Consider the following 24,760-nt stretch of genomic DNA (forward strand, 5'->3'; position numbering starts at 1 on the left):
CCCGAGGGGCATACAGGGGTTCAAGATGGATAAAAAGGCACCAGCTCAAATGAATTCTGTGCTTTGGGTGTTTGTATTTTAGCAGGGTCAGCAGAGCCCAGCCAAACCCTGGTGTCGATGTACCAGGTGCCCTAGGGTCACAAGGGAGGAGGAATATCAGAGCCTGGCTGTGATGCTGACAACTTTGGGCCAGTCATTTTACCTGCTTTGGGAACTTCAGCTCCATCTGTAAGACGAGGAGAATGACGCTCTCCTTGTTTGTCTCATCTGTTTGAGTTGTCAGCTTGTTAAGCCAAGAACTGCACCTTGCTGGGTGTCGGCATGGAGCTTTGGGTGACAGTGTCGCCCTGTCCCCTGGAGGGGAGCCACGGAGCCACCTCTGTCCCCTATGCTGAGACCCTGCACTTCCCATGGAGGGGTATCTCCATCAGGAAGCAAAGCATGTGCTGCCAATCTGTCCTGAGCAGAGCTGATGGGGAAAATCCTCAGGGGAGCCATTTTCCATTGGAAAATGAAGTCACATCAACATCAGAATGTTTTACAAAATCATATTTCTCTGTCAAGGAGGAAAAAAAAAAGAAAAAAGATGCAGGACGAGGGGAAGGGCTAAAGCACATCTTTTTGGTATTTTTCAGAAAAGGTTAGGCTCTCTACTTTAAATTGACACCCCCTCTTTCATCACCCTCCCCAAAAAAAGATTGCAAAGCTTTTTGTAAAACGCAGTGGGGCGGTTTTGGAAAAAACCTAAAAGACATGAAAACCCTTGGTTTCCTTCTGAATGAAAGAACTTCCCTCTTTTTTTTTTTTTTTTCCTTTCTCTTTAAAGGAGAATTTTTGGAAGTTTGGGCTTTTGCCTTGATGGGGCCCAGAGCAGCATGTCCAACTTTGTGGCATCCTGAGCTTGCCCTGGACATGCCACAGTAGCTGGGGGGCTGTGAGTGTGGGAGCCTGGAGGAGCCAGAGCATCTCCTCCCACCCATCCCCACACAGGCAGCCGCTCTCCCCGTCACCGTCTCCTGCGAGCCGGCAGCCGCTCTCCCTGGGTGGGCTGCAGAGCATCCTCTTTTTGCTCTGCTTCAGTTTGTTTTCTATGCGTGGCCTCAAGTCGGAGGTAGGGGAAGAGCTGCTTGCTGTCTGTAGCTGCTTTCCATGCCTGCGTGCATAGATTTGCACTGATTTTCTCTCCTTATGGACTTTCTCTTATTCCCCTTCCCACAGGCAGTGTGTGCAGTTGTTTGCATACTCCTGCCTGTGGGCAATTTCCTCCTCCTCCTCCTCCTTCTCCTCCTTCTCCTCCTCCTCCTCCTCCTCCTCCTTACTACTATTCACTCCCTCATCCCTTCTCCTCTTCCTCCCTCCTGATGGAGACAGCCTCTCACAGCCGACTCATTTCAGAGATGTTTTTTCACTGCCGAAGCCAAGATTTTTCTCTCTTTCAGCATGCTTAGTCTGGAAGTGGGAAGGGTCTGTTTTGGGGGAATTTTTTCAGCAATAAATAATTTCAGCATGCTGAAGAGGCAGGAGAGCGAAGACGGCGTTAGGCTACATTGAAATACTCCATTTGTTCTGGGAGTCTTTCTCCCCTCTCCAGAACGCTTCCTCTAGTGTTTAATTTTAAAGCAAGTCACTATTATTTTTTTGTTTTCTTACTTTCCAGAAGAGATTCCCGTACTATTTCGGCTTGCCTGGAGATTTCCACACACAGCAGAACTTTTTCCTTTGGCTTTTCTTCCCTCTTGCTTTCTTTTTGCCGGGGTTAAAAGCCCCAAGCCAGCAAGGTACTTAAACACATGCTGAAAGTTAAGGGCTTGCCTAAGTGCTTTGTTGACTTGGAGCCAAAGATATTTTCTCAGGTCCTTTAAATGCTTCAGAACCTGAATTCAAAACGTTTTACAGAAATTCCAGAATTCAAGTATCTCTTGTGCTAATAATAGTTGTAATTCAGTAGTTGTAATTCAGTAGTGCCTTCAGATAACTGGAGATCTAGACATGGTGAGCTTCTGTATAATCTTACTTTCAGAAAATATGCTTCTGTAAAATCTTCTGCTTCAAACCCAAGAGCCCTCCAGAGAGCTGGGGATGTTTATTTGTATTTCAGTCAATGAACATAACTGGCCTTTTAGCTGTTGTTTTGCAATAAGACACTCGAATCTTTTTAAGTGTTGAAATTTAGGAAATAATGGGCAATTAGTTCAAATCATACTGAATGAATGTCTGTTCCTGAACTAACATTTGCTCATCATCCCCAACATAGGAAAGAAAGGGAAAAAAAAAAACCCAACAAAACCCGCCAACTTGAGGGCTCTCTGAAACAGCAGCATCAGTAATTGGAGGTTAGGAGATGCTCTCAAAGGCAAGCTGAGCTCCCGTTTCAGAGCCTGAAAGCAGCGCTGCTCTCTGCTTCTGAAAGATTACTCAGAGGGAATGCAATAAAAGCGGTACAGAAAGGGAATAGCAGTGGGTAGATGAGCAGGAAAGGCTCTGCAGAGAAGGAGGTGTTTCCAGAAACGGAGAGGCAGCCAGCATCGAATAGAAATTACATCTCGGTCATTTTGGGCTCTGCATGATGAATCCAGGGGCCTCTGCCACCACCCAGCCAGTGGGGGCCACTTGGAAATGCCCAGCTTCTTAATGAAGAATGTCTGCTTCAGAGGTTTTGGAAAGGGTGCTGGACACTGGTGCACCAACAAGGGAGCAGGACCAGACAGGAGCTAGCTTAGTTCACAGCCCTCCAAGGAGTTGCATGCACCCTTCTCTGAAAGCACTCGGTGTTGCTGCTGGGAATGGGAAGCCAAGCTGATCTCCTTCTCTGGAGACATTCAAAACCCACCTGGACACGTTCCTGTGCAACTTGCTCTAGGAGGACCTGCTTTGGCAAGGGGGTTGGACTAGATGATCTCCAGAAGTCTCTTCCAACCCCATATCATTCTGTGATTCTGTGATTCTGTGATTCTGTGAAGGCTCCCAGCTTACATTCCTCATCTTAAGGCTTTCTTTTCAGAGGTGGAATGATCTGTCATGAGCTTCTGCACTGTGCTTTGCAGAGATGTGTGTGTGCGCATCTGCACAAGAGGGCACGCAAAGCCCCTGTCTGTATGCCTCAAAGCACCATGTGCTTGCAGGGTCCTGCTGTCTCATACATGTGCTCTGTGAGTTGCTCAGAAACCATTTGGGGACCATGATCCTGCAGCCGTGTCATTTGTGGCCCAGATATACATCTTCCAGCCCATAACTAGAGACTCAGGCTCATTCAGCCCCTGGCTGGAGCCTGCTTCCGCGTTCTGCCTGAAATCCAGGATCTCTGTGCTGGTTTGCAGTGTTGCTTTAGCTACAGTCATCTTGATGTTTCTGGTGGAAGTAACGCTCTTTCCAGTATGCTGTGGATCTGATACGTTGCCATCTTTCACCCCAGAGGTGCTTGCACCAGCAGATGCTCTGTGTGACTGTCGGGCTGCAGCTCCACAGCTGTGCCATGGCTCAGCACGCACCAGGCTTGGCTTTGCTTGAGGATCCTTTGGAGTGAAAGGCATGAAATGCAAATGTAATATCTCGTTATTACTGAGGCAAATCCCGAGGCCTTGGCTTAATTGTTAATACAGCCCCTGATGGGCAGAGTAGATGGTTGCCTTATTATTAATATTGCTTTGAAATCATCACAAAGATACAGAAGTGCAAGTGGTACTTGGAGAAGTGACTGACGGTGACTGACTCAAAAAAAAAAAAAAAAAACAAAACAAAAGAAAATAAACATTTGCTCGGGAAAATGCTTCCCATTTTATCAGGATCTATTCTTCCCACCCTGTTCGCTGTGCTGCACTGGCAGCAGCTCAGTTCCTCTGTTATCCCATAGCCACATACATAAAGTGTTGGTGCGGGGAGGAAGAAATCCCACTCCTGGGAAGAAACATGTCCTGGGGTCTAACATCCCGTGGATGTAGGGATGGAGGAAGAAGTACTGGTGTTTCTGTTGGGAGTTTCTGGGCACAGGGCATCACTGGTAATACTTTGGTGCTGTCCTGTCCCCCCATGTCTCGGTGGTGCAGGTTGCAGCCCTGCTTTGGTCTCTAAATCTAGCCTGGGTGCTGCCTTTGAGTCCTGGCCCTGCACACAGTGTGCCCTGTGCTGCCTTCTTGCTGCTGGGGGCAGGTTGTAAGGAAGAGGATGAACCTCCCGTACCTGTGGTTAAGAAAGCAAAGGAGTTTATCCACCCTCAGGCTGCAGAAGTTCATGTGTTCAGTTGCAGCGGTCCCAGCTTCGAGCCCAGCTGCTGCCGATCCACCCAGGGGTGTGAGCGTTACATCTGTAAGCGACAAGCCACTGGCCTACAGCAGGCAAAACCCCAGCCAACAGACAGACAGAAAGAGCCTGAGGGGCTGAATTTTAGAGCTATTAAATGATTAAATGCAAGGGAAAAAAAAGTTAATTTAACATCGCGGTTGTGATTTTACACACCCAAGAGCCTGGAAATTGAGAGCTCTGCTTCTCACACAGGGATCGTAACTTGGCACTGCACAGATTGTACAGTATGTAAAATTAGACCGGAGAAATAGTAAATATGCTGCAGGGACCAATACTGTCTTGGCAGAAGGAGGATGGACTGAGTGGGACCCAACAGGTCTTTTACGCCTCTGACTTCCATAATTCTGTGCTAATAAAAAAAATATTGCACAATGCCTGATGCTAATCTGCAGCCTTGAGTGGGGTGAAGCGGGAGCCGGGTTGTTATGTGAACAAATAGCGGTCGCCCCCGATGCATTCGCGCGGAGGAAGGCTGTTATTTGAGGGTGGGAGCGTGGGCATTGGCAAACAGCGATGGGGAAGTATATGCTGTGCACTGGGCTTAAAAGGCAGCTTGCGGTCAGTGGGGTGCGAGTTACCCCGACGTCTCAATCCAGAGGGGCTGCCCTTCCCCCTCCCTCCCCAAAGCTTAGTAAACACAGGCGTCTTTGCACTGTTGCTGGACCACAATGAGCTTTTCTTGTGTTTACGGCTGTAATTTGGGCACCTAATTCTGAATCGTATTGATTTCCCTTTAAACGGTGTTGAAAAGCCTGATCTAAGCACTCTTTTGTGGCCTTGAGTTATTTATCCTGTCTGCATGAAAAAGCAAGACCAGAAAACAAGCCTTTAATTCATCCGCGGTGCTAACACCAGTCACCTGGCAGCAAAGGGCAAAGGCTCAAGTGATCCTCGGCTTGGAGGATATTGGTGGGACTTTTGTGCTGTGTGCTGGTTCCCGTTAGTACCATTCATCTCCCTCTGGTCCTCCAACAACTTTCCCTCTCATCTCATACCACCCCACGTGCCAGGGAATCTGTAGCGTAGATGCAGGGGTGTTGGAGGAGTTGCTGCTTCACGGGGCAACGGTCCTCTTCCTCAGGACAAGTCGTCTCAAGTTGACTTTGTAAGGAAGCTGCGTGGGCAAGGTCCCACCCAGCCTTCCCTTTGCCTTAGGACAAAAATGGTGTCATAGCTCAGCCTTGGGACTTGGAGTCCTAAAACACAGACATTTTTGGACCAGAATAGCTAGGACATCTAAGTGCAGGTCTTAACCAAGACCTCCTGTTGGAAACCAGATCAACACATGAGCTCAGGTCCTCTCCTGGGATGCAAGAGCAAAGTCTCCTGGAAAAACAAAAAAAAAAAACAAAAAAGCAATGATCACCAGCCTGACAGCATCCAACCTTCTCTGCCACAGAGCAGCTGAGACAGAAAAGCAGAAGTAGCAGCAGAGGTCCATCTTCTCTTGGTCCCGCTTATGATAACACAAGGTGATCAGTGCTCGAGGTATGCAGTCATTGCAGATGGATATACACCAGCATTAGTACCCTCTGGCAGAGCTCAATCCTACCCCGAAGCCATGGGAAATGGCAGCTTCTTTGGGTTCTCCTACCCATGCGTGACTGGAGAGATGCTGTTACCAAGGCATGCTGGACTTGGTTGCTGTTCCTGGGTTTGCTTGTCCCCTGCAACCAGGGACAAGTTGGTGTTTGGGCAGCAGGCTCTTGTACAGCTCCGGCTACTTCCAACAAGAACTGTGTGTGATCGCACGTGGGGAAACAAGGCTGCCGCTGACGTGGAGCCCTTCTGGCTTGCAGCAGGGAGCACTGCCAGCATGATGCTCCAGGCTGATGTGGTTTGGCAGGTCTGAAGAGCTACGAGAGAGGCTCCGTCCCAATATGGGGCTGCTGAAAACGCAGCAAGGCCGCTACAAGACATGGACATAGCCACGCTGTTCTGGCACAGGGAGGGCATGCTCTGCCCTGGTGACATGCCACTCAGACGGGGCCAAAGCCATCAGTTCAGCCAGTCTGGTGATGTGACACAGGCAGAAAAATGACGCTGCAGTTAGTTGTCTGCTAAGGCAGCTTCCCCCATCCTGCTACCGTGTCTCTCAGCCAGGGCTCAGCGTGGGACCACAGCCCACAAGGCACGGGGAGCTGCCGCATCCCTTGGGGCTGAGCCAGTGCTGCAGCAAGGACTTGGCCCTCGCTTCTGCTTCTGGTTCCAGCAGTGGGTCTCTGTTCTGCGGTTTCCCACTGGGATTAACACTGCCTTTTCTCCCCGGGCGGGTGCTTAAGCCCTGCCACTGAATAGCCTTGTTGGCTCCCACGCATGAGCCATGCAAGTGCCACCTTTCTGACTGTGACACTGTCCTGACCGTGTCACCTGGAGCTTGGCCCTTGGAACAGTGTGCCAAGCCTGTAGCAGAACAGGCATCACACCTCCCCGCTGCTGGACCAGTAGGTCCAGGAGGGAGTCTGTGATGTGGACTATTATTGTGACAGATTGCAGAAGTTTCCCTTCATCCCCAGGAAGTCCCAGCAGATACCGCATTAAGTTTCATGGAAGAAGCATCAGCCTCTGCCAGCTGAGTGTCTAGAAGGGCCATGAGGGCCCTTTTCACCCCAGCTGGACGGGTGACGTCCCCAGCTGGATTTGGGGTGAAGCTGCAGAGGAAGGTGAGCTCAGCTGCAGAACAGTGGTGGGAGGTACAGCTGCTGCAGAGCTGGGGAAGACCTTCTTCAGGGGCAGCAGGGCTTTGCCCACCCTCATGGGAGTAAGTTTTGTGGTCACGTCCAGGCCAAGAGAAGAGGCTCTCCTGCCCTGGATCTTGCCCTGAGCAGAGCATGTCGGGGAAGGAAGTGCCTTCTTTACAACACCCCTGAAGTAAACCAAGGTCTGCTCCCAGACTATCATGGAGTAATTGAGTACAAGTCCTTTAGCACCCATCTGTTATCTCTTAATTAAAGTTTCTTGCTAATTATTTTTTCTTGTCAAGAGAGCAAAGCTGCTGACTCCAGGGATTTACCAAAGCAGAGCAAACAAACGTGGTCTCTGCTTGCTGCAATTCTTCATTAATGGACAAAATTAACTTGGAACGGTCCATATCTTTGGCTACATCGATGACACTTAATTATGCCTGTTTCCTTACAAAGATGTATCTAGTTTTAAATCACTCGTGGAAGAACTGCCTCCTTAAGCATGAAATTCCTTCTCCTTGAAGGGAAGGTTTCTGCTGGCAACAAAAGCCGTATGAAGACCAAGGGGTACTAAAGGGAAGAGATGTGAGGAGATGAAGGATGGGGTGTGCTTCAGGAACCTGGTGTCAGGAAACCCTCTCCAGTGCCAGAGGTTGTTCCATTTCCAGAAGAGCAGACCTCAGGGCTGTGAAACTGCAGATAGGAGCAGAGCCTCCAGCATCCCTAAGGCACGGTTTGTGATGCTCATGACAGCCAGCATGGGTGCAGGAGCAGGAGAGAAGGCACAGAGTTGTGCCATCACAATGTGAGACCCGGACCTAATAGCCAGGAACATCGTCCTCCATGCAGGAAGGATGATGGGAGATGGCCAAGCCACCTTCTCCCCAGGCACTGGCACATGAGACAGCTCTGAAAGGAGTCAGGGCAGCCTGCGAGAGAGCTGAGCAGAGGTGCTTGCAGCTCTTGCAGTGGTGGCCAGCCAAGGTGGGGAACCAGTGCTCTCCTCCTTCCCTCCACATGCTGGTTGGGCTCTTTGGCCTCCTTCTCCCCATCCTCTGGAGCTCCCTGCGTGCCTCCTGTGGGGTTGTTCGTCTCATTTACCATGGGAAGTTGCAGGGCACAAGACCTCGCCGGTTTATCTGCTTGGAAACATAGCCCCGGCACTGTGTAAATATTAAATGTATAATTTATGAATACATACACAGGGAGCTAATTAGCCGCTGAGATGATTATTCGTGGCTAGTTGCTTGGGGAGGGAGGTAGGAAGGCTAATGGGGGTGAAGACTCTTCTATCTGAAGGCACGTATGTAATTCTCCATCCCGCTACAGAAGTGCTCCACGTTCTGTCAGGGGAAGTGGGGACACGTCCTTTCCCACTGCCTCAGTTTCCCCACCTGCAAAAGAGGGGCAGAGCCAGAGGCTATGCATCCTGCAGAGGAGAAGAGTGCTTGTGTCTTTTTGTCCCCAAAAAATGCTTCAAGGGCTTCCTTTTGCTCTCGCTCTGTTTATGCCAGCCACAACCCCCAGCGCATTTGGGCAGAGGGCTCCGGGGGAACCAGTTGTGCCTGCCTGCCTGTGAATCACTGTGACAGCCAGGGTGGTTTTGGCCTCCGTCTGTGCATGCTGGAGCTTGGCTTGCAATGGGCCTGGGCACAAAGAGTCCCATTGAGGTGCTGCAGTGAGCGCCAGCACCGGGAATGCAAACCATCTTCCCCGCTTCCTCTGCTCGCTCTTCAAAGGACCCTTCAGGCGTTTGGACACAGACCCTCGGGGCCACATCTGTGGCATGGCTCCATGTATGTGGCACAGGGCAGTGCCCAGTGACACACTTGCCCTGGCAGCAGCCCACCCTGGCAGGGTGGGAGCCTTGGTGGGAACAGAAGGAGAGCAGCCAGTGGAGATGGAGGGTCCCAAGAGGAGTTTGGCTCCTTCCCATCACAGCACGTGCCAGGGAAGCCCTGGGGTTTGCTGTATTTCCCTGTTGTTGTTGCCCTTGCAGTCTCGATGCAGGTCAAGACTCATTAAGAAGGAAAATGAGGATGATGTTTCCATTGAGGACCTCTAGCTGAGGAGGGTGGGTTTGGGAAGCATCAAACATTTTCTCGTGGGCCCTGCTGTTTTGTCTCATCTTCCCTCCGTGTCTTTCTGCTAGACCACTGTACCATTGGTCCCCATTGCATTGCAATTGCACAGATCATGCCATCAAATTGTCACTCATCATCACTAGGAGGGCAGAAAACCAGCTCAGAGCTTGTTTCACCCAGCTACCCCAGGTCCACCACTGGGAGATGTGTGTGTGTCTCTGTCCCGATGGCAGCTACCATCTTCCCTCCACTGCAGCTTGGCAGGGCTGTGGGTAAAGCTGTAATTTCTGCCCTCATTATGCATCACCATAGTTCCTGTCCAGCTCTGGGACTTCATGTCATAAGCCCTGCTGTGCCTGTCTTGTGTTCTGTGCTGCAGCAAATGATGTGGCCCTTGGTGGGGTTGGATGCTCAGAGGCATGTTGCTGGTTGGTGCAGCATCCTAGCCTCTCGTCCTTCACCCTCCTGCTGTTGCCTGACCCAAAAAGCAGCATACTTTGTAGAAGCAGGGTGGTGTAGGGGCAGGGCAGCTTTTCTAAAGATCACGTCTAGCCAACAATCACAGCCGTGTCAATGGGAAGAGATTTTTGGAGGCATTTAGTCCAATGTCCCACTCAGAGGAGGGCTATCCCCAACAGTGGATTTGTCAAAGAGCCCTGACAACCTCCAAGGATGGAGGTACCCCCTCTCTGAGGATACCTGTCCCAGGGCTGAACCACCCTCCTGGAGAATAAATTTTCTTCCATGTCCAGCTCGAACATCCTGGCCATTGGCCCTTGTTCTGCCTGTGCCACCCGTTGGTGTCCAGCCAGGAGGACTGGCCCTACAGCACAAGCACCATCTCAGCCTCCGATCCCTTGTGTTACCAGTGATGTGACTACTAGGAGAGGGGACAAACCTCCTTCCCCTCCCTGTTTGAGGGAGCTGTGAGGCTCTGGGTGGGCTGGGGGCAGGGGCGTCCTGCCCATACCCAGCCTGTGGGAAGTGGAGGCTCCCAGTAAAAGCTCTGGTCACTCTTGCCCATCCCCATCCTAAAGCAGAACTGGTGTCCACAGCACAGGACAGGGCTGCTCCAGCTTGGATGGGGCAGGGGGGACTGTCCCCATGGTGCCCCTTCCCAAAGGGAGGTGACACCTGCCAGTGGAGCTGCCATGCATTCTCATGGGTGGGACTCCTATGGCTGGAATGGGGCAGGAGTAATGTGAGGACCTGGCTGAGCTCCAGTAAGAGCCTCAGCAAACCTGGCTGGGAGAAACGCCTCCTCAGAATCTGTGCTTTGGGTTTCTTCTTCGTCAGGGGCCTTAAATCATTGCCTTGGAAAGGAGCATTGCTTTCAAAGACCTGTCTTCCAGGAATGGCTCCCTCAGTCCTTCTGGATGAGTTCCAACATGTTTGCACTGTGTTTAAGGACAAATAGGAAATAATTCAAGGTGCCTTTTCCCTTCCCAGCTTAGTCCTGCTGCCACCAGGTACAGACAAGCTCTCAGCCACAGTCCTTAGAAGCAGAGCTGAAAACCCCGAAGCTTCCTGGCCCAAAGGGGCCAGGCACTGGGAAGACAGGAGCCAGGCAAGGCAGACAGGTCTGTGGACCCATCACTGCAATGAGCCTTTCTCCATGCAAGGCTACTGGGTAATGCAGTGTCTCCAGTGTCTCTGCCGAGCAGATCCCCAAGTGTAAGGCCAGGAGAGTCAATGGCCTTTTGTGACCCAGAAGGGAAGGGGAAGAGGAAATGTCTTCACCTATGTAAGAGAAGAAATTAGAGGAGAAATTGAGTAAAGTGCTGGGACTCTTACTTTAGCTCTGGTATCTGTAACTATCCCTCCACCCATCTGCCTAGTCATCTGTGCATCCATCCATCCATCCATCCATCCATCTCCACAGCCGTTCAAACAGCCGACCATCCACCCAACTCCACTGCTGTTCATTGGTCCTTCCATCCCTCCCTCCCTTCACTGACCCACCCATCTGTCCACCCATCCCTCCATACACATGCATCGCCATGCTTGTGTTCTTACCCCTCCACGCTCTTACACATCTCTGCATCCCCATATATGCCCATCTATCCATCCATCCATCCACTTGCATAGTCATCCATCCTTTCATCTTCATACATTTCCCTCCATCCCATCTGTGCCCCTCCAGCCAGCTGTCCATCTATCTGTGGTCACACGCATTCGTTCTTCCGTCCACCCATCCATCTTCTTCCACACTTCTGCCTATCTGCCTGTCTATCTGGACCCATTCCAGCTACCCCTCCTCACACAGATGGCTCGGCTTAGATGCTTTCCTTTCTTTCTGGCTGTAGTGTATGCTCTAAGCTTTTTTAGGACATTTGAAACACACTTGTCTGATCAGTGCAGTTTCTCAAAGGTCCCCACCCTTAGCTAGTGTCTGAAATGATTTTGAGGCATCTCACCAGCACCTTACTCACAACAAGCCAACTTTTCCTTGTCTCTTCTTAGTACCCTCTTTCCCAGCAGGGATAGTACCCCCAAAGGTACTGCTTCCCTCTCCTAAGTAGGTGTCCTGACACACTGTCGGCAGGAGGACTCAGACCTGCCAGGGTCTCCTCCGAGGCCAGCTTCACCCTGGGTCTCTCTCTTTTGCAGATGGGCTCAGGCTTTGGGCTTTCACATAAGGAGTGGCTGGATCGTGCCCATGTGGTCCCACCTATCAACAAGACCCAGAGACTATGTCTAGAGAGGGAGAAAAGAGCAGGACAAGCTTGGGGGTGCTTCTCCTGTCCCGTCCCGTCCCCCCCCGCCACTGTCAGCTGCCTGCAGCCTCCCCGGGCTCACCAGGCAGCTCAGTGTTTTACTGCCCTCGGTGGTGTCTTCTTCTGTGGATTAATTTAATCACTATTTTCCCCAAAATGTTGACATCCACAGCATTTGATGGACATGGGTTTCTGTAATTTAATCATTCATTGTGTGAAAAAGCACTTTCTTTTGCTTGTTTTCATTTGCTGCACCTTAATTATTTTATTAGGGAAAGGAGCAAGCAGTCCTTTTCTATTCATCCTCTCCATGTCACTCAGTATTGCTTAGGTGCCTGTCACATCTCTGCTCGGTTGTCTCCTTTTACGGATGAAGGGATCGAGTCTGTTAAGCCATCCTTAGGTGGGGGCTGTTTCCAGCCTTTGCTCTCCCCATTTTCTCTCTCTGCTCTGTTTTCAGCTGAACTGTACTCCCAATGTCACTGTGATAGATTTGTGCACGGCTTTTAGGGTACAGTGCTTTCCACTTTCTTCTCAATCCCTTTCTGAATAATTCCTAGTGTCGGGTTTGCATTTTCGGTCACCACCGAGCTGATGCTTTTGGGGAAGCGAGCACGGTAACTCCAAGATATGTTTCCATGGAGGCTGCTGCTCATTTGGAGCCGTGAGTGGTGGGAGAAATGAGGCTCAATTTTCCATGTGTGCCTCCCTGTGCATTTATCGACACAGCATTACCAGCTGGTGGGTCTGTGCCGCGATGGCGTTCTGCACTGCTTTTGCACCCGGCTGTGATTTGGCTGCCCTGGCTGTCCCCTCTCCCTGCCTTGGCCCCCTATTCCCCGTGAGTTACGAGGGTGTTGGGCAGCTCTGATCCATCTCTGATCTCTGCCGAACTTCACCAGTGACGTCTTCTACTGCCACATCTGACCGCTTGTTCTCACCTTTGGTCTCCTGACCTTTATCTGCTATAAATCCTTGCAAGGACTTTCCCCCTGTGTCGGGGCTGCTTGGTTTCCTTGGGAGCCACCTTGTCAAATGTGTTTTTGAAACCCAGGAGCATTTTGAGAACCGAACAGCCCTTGTCTGTGCACAAAGGCTCGATGAAGCCTAAAAGGAACCTCATCCTCTGCTCATCCCCCTGTCCTGCTTCACCTCAAGACACCCCCACAGTTTTATCCTTGCCACACGCAGCTCAGCACAGCCAGTGTAGCAAGACAGGAAGGATTCAATTGTTAAGCATCATTAATGAATGTCAGCTCGAGCTCCTATCCAGAAACCTGAGAAAATTCAATTAGGCAGCTGGTGCCCAATAAGCTGTATTGCCCCACTCGCAACACGTTAAATCAAACAGCTCAGCAAGGCACCGTGTTATTGTAGGGCAGGAAGAAAAGACAGGCAGGGAGACAAACAGCACAGCCTGCACCGAGCAGCTGCCCCTTCCCAAGGCACGGCACAGTTAGATTGCCATCCTCCCACCTGATTTCCTAGGCAGGGAATTGCCAGGGCAGCTTCCGGCTTCCCACCTCCACTAGTGAATAACTTGAGTTTGCTGGTGACAAGTCCTGGGGCTCTGTCACCTCTCTGCTGGGAATTTCCAATGTGTGCATTTAGGTTTGCATCCTGCAACAAGCCAGGTAGATACAGGAGCAGCAGTGACTTGCTGGTGTGAGCGTCTGGCTGTGCTGCGGGACATTTGGCTGGTGAGCCGTATGTACATCCCTGACATACCTCCTCCAAGGTAAAGGTCAGAGGATGGCATCCTGTGAGGTGGAGGTGTGGAGGTGGTCCATGAGTCACTGGAACAGGTTGCCCAGAGAAGTTGTGGATGCCCCATCTCTAGAAGTGTTCAAGGCCAGGCTGGATGGGGCTTCAATCAGCATGGTCTAGTGGGAGGTGTCCCTGCCCATGGCAGGGTGGTTGGAACTCAGTGTTCTCTAAGGTCCCTTCCGACTCTAAGCATTCTGTGATCCTATGATTCTATGAGTCCAAATCCTCTGGTCCATGCTGGTTGATCCACTCTGATCTAAGATTAAAATAAGTCATTATCAGAGCCAGGAGGAGAACTGGAGAACAGAGCCAGGCTTCCCTGGCCACCACGACAGTGCCGGTCCATGCCCTGGTCCTTTCCTCACTTCCAATACAAGCAATGGTAAGATGCTGTTTCCAAGGCAGCTCTGCCCATGGGGCTCCAAGCTCACCTGTTTTTCTCCTCTTCCTCCCCACAGACAGCCACATCCAGTACGAGCGGGTAGGCGCAGATGTGACCATGAAGTGTGGCTCCATGGACTGGGACGCAGCTGTGACCTGGACGGCCAATGGCACCGACATCGACGAGTCCCATCTGAACGGGTCCTACCTGATCCTGAAGAACGTCGACCTGACGCAGAGCGGCCAGTACTCCTGCTACGAGGGCTCCTCCTGGCACCTCAAATACCAGACCTACCTGAGGGTGGGAAGTGAGTACCCTGGCGTGTGACACTGCGGGGGACGGGGCCATGCTCCCTGCTCCCATATTGACCCCTCACAGCCCCCTCCTGCCATGCCAGCCCCTCTACTCTCCATGCATATGGACATGCGAGCTCCCAACAGTGTAATAATCCCAGCAGCATGATGCTGGCATCAGCCCCTCCTGCCCCAAACTTTGCATCAAAGCCAGTGGATTAAATGATGCCCCAGGAATAATTTGGGAAGGGAAGTTGTCTCTCCATCCAGCCCAGTGCAACAACCACCATCTCTGCCGGTGGAAAGAGTTGGGGCTGAGCTGTCAGAGGGGGTTTACAGCTGGGAAGGAGGTGCCCTGGCTGGGTTTACTGCCACACGGTTGTTTCAGAGGAGCAGCCAAAAAGGTGGTGGCAGTTGCTGCGTGTCTGCAGGAGCCCCCGTGTACAGGCGTGTTGGAGGACAGCTGCACATTTCCCGGGATTTCGCATATCTTCAGCACGAGATGCGCTGATTTACAGGTCTCGGTGCGGGAGATAAGAGCGGTGCTGTTATTTCACACGATGCCGAGAGCTGATAGCAGCTGTGTGCTGGGTGGGCTGCTGTGTTTGTACAGCTGATAGCAACTGCGTGTTTCACAGGACGGCGTCTGCGACCGGCAGCGGAGGGTGTCCGGGAGCACCAGCCAGTGTAGCTGGTTATGGGATGGTGGCTGCTGCGCAGGACACTGCGAGGCACCAGATAGGAGCCCCACCAGCTGGGGACACATCGTGTAGGTGGCCATACATTTCTAGGTTTGGGGGGACACAGCAGAGCCTTTCTCTGCTCCTTGTCTCACCTTCAGCACCTTGAGTCAGAACCAGGGTGGTGTTTCCATCCTCAACCATGATCCGGGGGCAGAGGGTTGCAGGAGGACCAGCCACAGCCCGCATAAGCCCTGCAAATCAGACAGGAGCGGCTCTCTGCACCTGTAGGTCAGGCTGAAGAAATGCGAGTTTCAGGGATGCTGCACAGTGTCCAACTCACGGTTTTGGGGTCCACTGGGAGGGATCCTGGCGCGTGTGCCAAGGGGAAAGAGGTGCTAGAAGAAGCTGAAAGGCAACGTGAGAAGTGAGGGGGGCAGCAGTCAGCACAGGGCAGGGGGTATGGCAGTGAGTAGGTGTCAGGGTTGGGGGCATGGCAGACAAAAAGGCAGTGGCAGATGAGTCAGGGGGCTCTCAGCCATGCTGTCAGGGTGAGGAGGTGTTCAGGGGTTGTCTGGAGGCAGGGAAGGCAGGAGCTGGGTGCAGAGCAGGCAGCAGCAGGAGGAGGAGGAAGAAGCTGTGCAGCTCCTCCGCTTGGGCATGTGCTGACCAGATTCCACCTGGGGGGAGGTCCCAGCCTGTGCCAGTGTAAGAGGGGCTGCAGCCCAGGTCTGGAGGAAACGAGGGGAGCAGGGAGGGGGCTGCAGCCTCCTCCAACCGCCTCCTCTGCAGCTGTGGCATCCCCGTGACTTTGCAATGGCTCTTCCATCTGCTAAGCACCTCACTAATAGTAATCCCTGTCAATCCGCTCAGGGACCCATGGGAATTGCTCAGCGTTAGAGCCCAAATCCTGCTGTTTCCTATTACTGCGTGTTCCCATTTGCTGGCAGTTCACAGCCCCCCTGACCACCGGGCAGCTGAGGAACTTGGTCGGACACTGCAGGGCCACCAGCCCCAGGAGAGAGGGCCACAAATAAACAAGCGAATGCCCGATGTTGTTAATGCAATTAAGTATGCAAGGAACTAATCAGGTGAGACGCTTTTAGTGGTAATTAATTTAATTGCCTGGATTTTAATTTAATGTTCTCTGCAAGGTTTCTTTTCCCATCACTGCCATCCCCAGCCCCTGCATGACCCTCCCCCCCGAAACTTTCCTGCCTCTGCAAGGCATGACTGACTCCCTGGAGGTGCAGGGGCTGCTGCGGAGAAGCGGGTTTGGGAGCATCCCAGGAGGGGATAGGGATGGAGGTGGAGATGGAGATGAAGATGGAGATGGAGGAGGTGGACGGTTCACGGGAAGCTTGCAGCATGTCCCTGTGGTCGCACCCTTGTCACAGCTGAGTGCACTGGGAGCCCAAACTTGGGATTTGAAGGATCTTGGACTCATTTCACTTCAATTGCACGGGAAGTTAAATGAAAACAGGCCTATGCCTGCGCTCCCCCCTCTTAGTGGGACAACAAGAAAGATGTTGGCAGCGGGAGTGAGGGGCTGAGGGCCGTGCATGGAGAAGTGCTGGGGATCTCATTAAATAAATGAGGGTACCTGGAGCGTGCCCCCCAGGCAAGGCAGGGGCACTCCCAGGCAGACGACGCTGCAGGAAGGATGTGGGGAGGGAACGGAGAAGTGGCGAGGACTGGGAAAGGGTGTCAGTTAGCAAAGCGAGCTCCGTCATGGGGGTCAGCGAGCGCAGGGATAAAGGGAGACCTGCCAGGAGTCAAGCTGAGCAAGACCTTGCAGAGGAAATGAAAAGGGGGGTTAGCCATATAAATACAGAGCAAATGAGGAGAGAAGAGCAGAGCTGGCTATGCAGCCAGGTTTTAGGGGAGATTAAAGGTAAGCTCAGCAGAGCCCGGTACAGAATGAACCCCGCCAACGCTGAGGGTGAGGGCAGCACAGGCTGGGGGAGAGCAGGGAGGATAAAACCTGGAGAACAGTCCTCCACCTTCTAGGCACCTTCAAAGAAAACAATTCATTGAAGGCTTGGGGACCACCTCATCCCCAGGTGAGGACATCTCCTGTTCATTAGCAATGCTCATTAGCGGCTGAGAGGTCACTGGTGGTACCCAGTGCCGTGCGGAGAGGTGACATGTCTCCTGTGCTTGAGAGAAGGAAAAATCCCAATCAGACAGCCTGACCCCACAGCACAGCGGGGCCACAGGGCGCGCTTGGAAGAGGGAGCAATTAAAGACGTGGAGACAAATGGAAAATGGGAGAAAAATATAAGGGGGACTTGCCAGGGATATATCACACCAGATTAACCTGATAACTCTCCTTGATAAGGGAACTGATTTCCTAAACCCAGAAATGTGGTCAATATAATCTGTCTTGACTTCAGTGAAGTATTTGCTATGGTGCCACATGGGAAATTATGAGTTAAACCAGAGAAAATGTGGATTAGTGCAAGAGTTGGAACACAGCTTAGGAAATGGCTAAAGGGGATCAGATTGTGCTGAAAGGGGAACTGTTAGGAGGGATGGGGGAGCTTCGGCATCAGCCTTTGGACCGCTGTCGGTGGTGTTTCCCGTAATGGCTCTGGCCCACAAGGACCAGAGAAATCTAGTGGGATGTGCTGGTGGCTGTGGGGGAACCCATGGAATTTCTGGGGTGAGAATTTCATGCTGGAGGGGACAGGATTCTACATAATGGTGCAAAAGGTACAAAGTGCAGGAAGGTGTCTCATCAATGTCCTTCAGCAGATGGGTGGGAGGACACAAGTAGCTCAACTGATCCTTGAAGTGGGATTTGATACCTAGGTCCACAACATGGGGGATGTGGCCAGGAGCCCAGCAGCACCCCACGGAGACTAGGGGTAGCTGGTCTGTCTCATCCCCTGCAGAGACGGAGGCACCTGCACACATACAGTGGGGACAGTGAGCATCCAGGGATGGGGTGACCTAAGGATGAAGAGCCCATCTTGGAGAGGAGGAAGGGCCCACAGGCTTGCTTATCCCTACAGGTCCAAGATCACCCATCTCCAGGGTGTGAAGCATCCCAAGCACAGACCACCGCAGAGGAAGGTGGCCCTTCTTCAGGGCATCCTCTTCCAGGGGACTTTGAGCAGCGACATGTTGCTCTGACTCCCTTTTTTCAGGCAGCTGAGCATGAGGTGAAGCACAGGAGAGCAACCAGGATGCTGCGTTTTTATCTCCAGTGGGTTACCTTCCCTGCAGCCTGGAGGGTGACGGATGCCTGAGCATGGCCAGGAGCAGCAGGCAATGGGGCCAGGGCTTTTTCATAGAATCATAGAATGGTTTGGGTTGGAAGTGACCTTAAAGATCATCGAGTTTCACCGCCCCCTGCCATGGGCAGGGGCACCTCCCACTAGACCAGGTTGCTCAAAGCCCCATCCAGCCTGGCCTTGAACACTTCCAGGGATGGGGCATCCACATCTTCTTTTTATATGCTGGGCATCCCTGTACTGAGCCCAGGGCTGAACATCAGGAGTGGGAAGGGGGGAAGGGAAGGCTCTGGGTACCAGGAGCACGGCGCCGGGCTCCCGGCTGCCCCCATGAGCTGCAGCTCTGTGTTTGGAAACGCACGGGCGGAGGGCCCGGGGATGGATATAACAAAGACGTTGGGAAATAATGTGCTCTTGAGGTTTGGCACACGGCTCCGTGCATTACAGAATGTTATAAAAATACTGCTAATGGGCCAGAGAGGAGTGGAAACGCGCGGTGGAAAGGCTGCCAGAAGCCGGAGAGCGCACATGGGAGCGGGGAGGCCTTGTGTGCAAAGAAGGGAGGGAGGGAGGCAGCCAGGGCGGGCATCCATCCTCCTGCTCCTGTCCGTCCATCCCTTTTTAACCTGCTTATCTCCATCCTGTCCTGACGGCTCTGCCCATTTGTACCTCTTCTTTCCTGCCTCTGCCCGGCATTGGGGATGCTGCCTAAGCGCTCCTGGCTGTGCTGCTGGGATGCAGGCAGGGATGGGCTCTGTGTGGGAGAGAAAATACGGCAAAATCCCCTCCAGCAGCAGGGATGCAGGTCAGGATGCAAGCAAGGGGAGTTGTCCCCTGCCTCGCAGTGGTGGCATGGGGACTCATAGCCCACTGCCAGCCCCAGTCCTGCCCCGTGGGTATCGCTGCCTCCCAGGCGATGGTGGGAAAGGGACTGGCAGAGGGCAAGCGGCTCCGGGCTGGCCTCGTTCCTCCGTGTCTGTCATTGCAGCGGCTGGCGAGAGAAAGGGGAAAAAACATGCGGTTTGACGGAAAACGACATGGAAAAACAACCAAATTAACAGAAAAACAAACAAAGCAAAACCAGAGAGAGGGAGGGGGGAAGGGGCAAAGCAACAGGAACCACATGTGAGCGGGGAGGCCGGGAGAGCCCGAGTGTGTTCTCTGGCCTGATTAGCAAGCGATCAAACATCGGCCACTAATAAATAATCAGAGCCTCCCTTTTCTCTGCCTTAGAAGTCCCTTTCCTCCCAGCTGGGCTCCAGCTGCAACTGGAGGGTTGGACTTCAGTTAGCATCTTTTTTTTTGTTGTTGTTGTTTTTATAACTTTTTGTCTCTTTCACCCATCCAAAATAAAGAAGAAACAAAGAAGGTTACAACCTCTTTGTGTAATCATGCACCTCTGGCTCCTTGGGAGAGGGATGGAGCACCAGGGTGGGCATGAGCATCCAATGATGTGTATGGGCTAAAGAGCAGAGGGAGGCAGTGCCAGGGATCGGTGTCTGCCCGGCTGCCTCTGGACATTGGTTTGGTGGGAAAACCTGCAAGGAGGGCACTGCCGACACACTGGCTTGAGAAATCAGGTTTGGCTGGCTCCAGCAGCAAGGATGCCTCTGCCTCGGAGCAGGGTGTTGCTGGCCTGGCCGGTACTCCTGCCACTGGTGCAGATGCTGATGGAGAAGTGTGGTCCCAGGGTCAGCGCGTGCAGATATTTCCCTGCTCGTGTCCAGCGATCTGTGACGCAGGGATTGCTGTTTTTTTTCAAAAAGCCCTTTTGATGGATTTTTTCCCCTATGAATTTATCCAATCCCTTCCCGCAGCCGTGTAAACTGAGGCTATTTTGAGATCAGCAAGTTAAACATGACTGCAACCGTTCCCTGGCACGGGGGCCAGCTGGCAGAGAGCAGCACCCGCCTCTGCAATTCATCCCTCTTGCCCTCCAAATGTCCTGCTGCCCCTCAGGGACAGCCCCGTGCAAGGTCAGCGCCAAGGCTGTACCCAGTCAGTGCTTTGGGCGGGACTACATTAACCTGGACCAAACCTATGGCAGGGATGGAGCTAATAAATGTAAGCATGTGGCTGCTGATGTTCCAGCATCGGGAGATGCACCCCAAAACTGTTAGTTTTATTACTGTGGACATGGATGATTTTTCCCCACATGCCCGTGGGCGCTGAGGGCAGGGTATGTCCAATGCCTCTGAGGGGATTCATGGCCAAGCATCACCACCCAGTTGCTGAAAGCTGTGGGGAGAGACCATCACACATAGGGGCAACCAGAGTGCAAGAGTGCCTCATTTATCGAAATTCAGCTTTGTTTCACGAGGCACGCATGCTCTCCAATCGCCGCCTTTCCGTGCCGAGCTGTTTGTTCACGGCTGGGAAAACTCAACGGATGAACTTTGCTGCCTGTGCCCAGATTTCAGGTCTTGGCCCGGCTGGGAGCTGGAAAGGCATGCTGGGTAACAATATGCAAATTGCCATCCCTGCTTTTTAAGGAGAAGACTGAAAAAAAAAAAAAACCACAACCAAAAAAACCACCTAAAAACCCCACCACACTCCCAAATGCAATTAGTCCTAATCAAATTAGAAGCCGGACTAGAAAAACAAACACGTTTGCAGGCAGTGAGTGACCTTCCCGCCCCGTCCGGTGGGATGCAGGCGGCCGTGCCGCAGCAGGGAGGGCTGAATGAAAGCGGTGCCCCCGTGCCCCGCGTGTGCACGCACTCGCACGCTCACACCCATGCGTGCACGGCATCCGCGCCCCGCTGCATTCCTCCCCTCCTTCCCCTTGCCGGGCTGGGCAGCCTGCCCAGCTGCAGCATAGCAGAGTGATGCTTCTTTGGCTCGACGCGTAAAATATGATAATCTGGGGCAGTCGGTGTCAGAAACAATAAAAATATCCCCTCTCCCATCCTCGCAGCCCCTCCTCTTCGTGTGGGGGAGCTGGGGGCAGCGGGGCGGCACGTGGCATTTATTAGGTGCCGCGGCATGGGACCATGGTGCTGGCAGCTCTGCCCTGGCCTCGATGATGCTGTGGCCTGTGGAGCCCCTGCCCAAGGGAAGAGCATGCCCAGGAGGTGGCCAGTGCTTGCGGGGTCCCATGTCCCGTGGCATGTCCTCGCTGGCAGCTGAAGGGACATGGCCCCAGGCTTGACCCCAGCCACTGATTAGCCCAGGCTGGGTTGGGTGCTATGGAGAGCTCGTGGCTTCACTCTTCGCCTGAGTCGTGGTGGGAGCCTCACATGGCATTAGAGCACCAAGAAGTGGAGAAAGTGGTTGCCCTCTTGCCAGCCCACTCCCCAGGGCAGAGATGGGGGAGTCCTGGGGTTGCTGGTGACCAACCAGAGCCAGGGATGGAGCATCCATCAGAGAGTGGGTGCTCCTAGGTGCAAGGACCCCCGTGGGGAGCATCTAGTGGGGTCCCAAGCTTTGGACCTAGGTGTGAAATGAGCCCAAAGGCTCCCTGTGCATTCCCTCCTGCAGTGGGGCTGGGGATGAGCTCATGTGATGTGGCAGGGCGACAGCCCACTCTTCCCCCCTGCCCCATCCCAGCAGCTGCCAAGCTGGAGGAGAAGAGGAAAAAGGGCTTTGGGGCTTGGCAGCTTCCTGGGAAACCTTCCACATCCTTGTCTAGCACGAATGCCGAAGGCTGCATGCCGCGCCAGCGTCCCATGTCCCGGATGGATGGCAGCGCAACCTCCTCCCACTCTCCTGAGATTTGTTTATCCTCCTTAACATGACAAAACCAGGCCTATAATTAAAGAAACCCAAATCCAGTCTAAACAGCTTCCCATAACCCCTGCTTCCCCGCACTGGGAATTAGGGATGCCCGGGGCCAGGACGACAAAGTCTCCTGGGATGGTGCCTGCTAGGGAGAGTGGTGGGGAGTCACGCTGGCACTCTGTACTGGCCTCTGCACCAGGAAGGATTTTGTCTTGGCTGCTCTTAAGTGCCCCTTGTCAAAATATTTGGTGCGAGCTTCCTGCTGCCTGCCGGCGGTGGGTTCCCAGCATCAAGGGCTCTGGGAGGGGAGGGGCCAGCTGGGCAGGGAGCAAAGGGGTCGATGCTCGCGTGGATGCTGCTTTTTCCTCTCCACTCACGGCTCCACATGGCTGTGACACTTAAAAAAAAAAAATAATCACAGTCTGCTTCCGGGATGATGCCGGAAGAAGAAATTGCCAGCCGTCACCAGCATGAGGTACAGCTCTTGCCTGTCACCAGCCACGTGCGCCCATGTCTGCAGAGACCCAGGCCAAGTAGTCTCCCCAGGGATGAGAAGACCCTGGGGTGGGGACCCTCTGCAGCCCCATCCCTGCCACCTGGAAGGAGAGACGATGGCAGGCAGCAACAAATCCTCACCTTTTCCCAGCTCCTAGTGCTTCTCCATCCCTCTCCAAAAATGGCCAGCAAGAGCTGGGAAGCGCAGCGGGGCCCGGGCAGGCGGTGAGGTCCTGTCCGAGGGCTGGCTCAGCAGGGCCAGGGCAGGGTCCAGTGTACTGCAGCGTGAAAGACATTGTCATTAGCTATGGTTTCCCGAGCTGGTGCGTCTGCTGTAAATAATTTAGCAGAGTAAATGTGTGCTAACAACAGGTCAGGGTGGGGAAGAGAGGAGAGGAGAGCAGGGGGAGTCTTGGGTCTGGAAAGCAGGGAAGGGTACTGGGAATAAAGTGAGATTATTTTCCTCCCGTTAGCAGGACGGAGTGGTGTCTCCCCACAGGAAAAGGAGTCAGAGGGTTCCCATGCCCGATGGATCCCTTCTCTCCCCAGTCCCCTCCCGAGCTGTCAGCATTGGTACCAGAGGCAACTGCAGGACAATTTCCAGTTGCTCTTGCTCCAAGCACTTTAATGCTGTTTAAACAATTATGCAGTTGATAAATTTTGACAAGAAGAGATAGAAATAGCCTGGGAGAGCCACGCAGTAGAAATGCTCTAAACAGATGTCCCTTTTCTCCCCCTCCTCTGCTCCCTGGGGGTCTTTATCGTTTGCTGCCAACTAAACAAGACAGTGTTTGCATGAGTTGGGGTGTTGGGGAGGGGGAGGAAAATGCCTTATTAAAATGGTTTATGATACCATCCCTAGGGTGACGGCTGCTTAATTTCTCTCCAGGATGGTCTTCTCTGCACCGACAGGAGCTGTGAATGGCCTGCCGAGCGCAGATGTGGCTAATGGCTAATGTTCATCCCTCTCCCCACCAGCTCATAGGGTACCAGAGTGGGCAGCCTGGCTGCTGGTGATGCAGGGGAGGGAGAGGAGTGCAGGGCATTTGCCAAAAGCAAGTGAGCAATGATAGTGCCAAGCAGCATGGGGAAATTTGGTCTTGCTCCAGGGATATGGAGAGACAGAGGCCAACAGTACCTATGCAGGACCTCAGGCAGCAGGGACCAGCAGTGGCTCCCCAGTGCTGCAGTTTGCCCCAACTGAGAGAAATGGAGGACAAAGCCAGCACAAAACCAGGGCTGGACCAGAGTCTTGTCCACAGGGGAAGTTCGATGTCCTACATGGCTGAGCTTGGACGAGTAGGGAGAGGAGATGGACGGCTGTCCATCTCTGGAGGCCAGGAAATCACTGAATGGGTCAATACCAGGAAACCTCGGGGAGGTTAGGAGCCAGAGCTGAGACCTTGGTGCTGTATTTTCACTCAGGTTGGGGTGCCTTGTTCTGAGCGCTCCCAACCCCAGATGTTTTTCCTCACCACATGCTTATAGTGTGTGCGGCTTTGTGCTGAGCACACCCCAACTCAGTTCATATTCCATGAGGAGCAGCTTTGCATGGTGTGGGTTGTCACGTGTCGTGGGTGCATGTGCCCTGTCCTCTCGGTTAGGGAAGAAAGCAGAGGGCTGTGAGCAGCTCTCTGCCTTTTGGCTGCATTCTGGATGCCGTGCAACCTGTGTTGGTCCGAGGCAGTGCCTGGGGACTCGGGCAGGCTGGAGCCAGGGAGCTGTGAAATACGTTGTTTATGGTAAATGGGCTGGATTCGTCGTCTGTTGTTGCCTTTGGAGTTGATATGGTGCCGTTCACTTTTTTTGGGGAGTAGCTGCCTTGCTGAACCCCTGCCTCTGATGGCAGGGGCCATGCTTGGCCTGCAGGTCCCAAAACACACTTCTGCCAGAGAAGTGCCCAAGGTGGTTTGTGCTCCCAAAGCCATCCTGGTGACGAGGCGAGAGCCCAAAGCATCTGGCAATGGGGAAGCTGAGGCACAGGCTGGGGAGTTATTTCCCAAAGCCACACAACTGGGCTTAGAAACCAGACTAGTGAATCACTGCTCTCCTCAGCCTACATGGCTTCCCAACTGGAGTGTGCTGGGTTGGGTCCCCCCCACCCCAGGGCTCCCACCTGCTGCAGCCCACCCCGGGCGAGCAGCATGCTCTGGTCACACAGGACTGGGTGCCTCTGCATCACACCATGAACTGGGACATGTCCGCCATGGGCAACCTCCACGCATGCTCCCCTTTCTGCCACAGCCTCTGTCATCCAGCCCTTCCTCCCATCCCTCATCCTCCTCCCACTGCCCAGCCAAGCAAGCCAGAGCTGGCTGAGCATGGCTGGCCAGCATTTGGGTTTACTTCTGCTTCCTTCTGCTCCCTGCAGTAGCTCCTGGTCTGCAGCAGGGAGATAGA

General features: G+C 53.1%; 1 protein-coding gene across 1 annotated transcript in view; it reads left to right on the forward strand.

The window, feature by feature from the left end:
- The window catches only part of CNTFR (ciliary neurotrophic factor receptor), a 212,318-nt gene that overhangs the window by 138,706 nt on the left and 48,852 nt on the right, over positions 1-24,760 (forward strand). The window contains exon 4 of the mRNA XM_074166564.1: positions 14,010-14,240. Coding sequence (XP_074022665.1) covers positions 14,010-14,240 — 231 coding nt within the window. The remainder of the gene's footprint in view (positions 1-14,009; positions 14,241-24,760) is intronic.

The sequence above is a fragment of the Numenius arquata genome, chromosome Z (genome assembly GCF_964106895.1).
Source record: "Numenius arquata chromosome Z, bNumArq3.hap1.1, whole genome shotgun sequence".
NCBI classification, from domain to species: Eukaryota; Metazoa; Chordata; class Aves; order Charadriiformes; family Scolopacidae; genus Numenius; species Numenius arquata.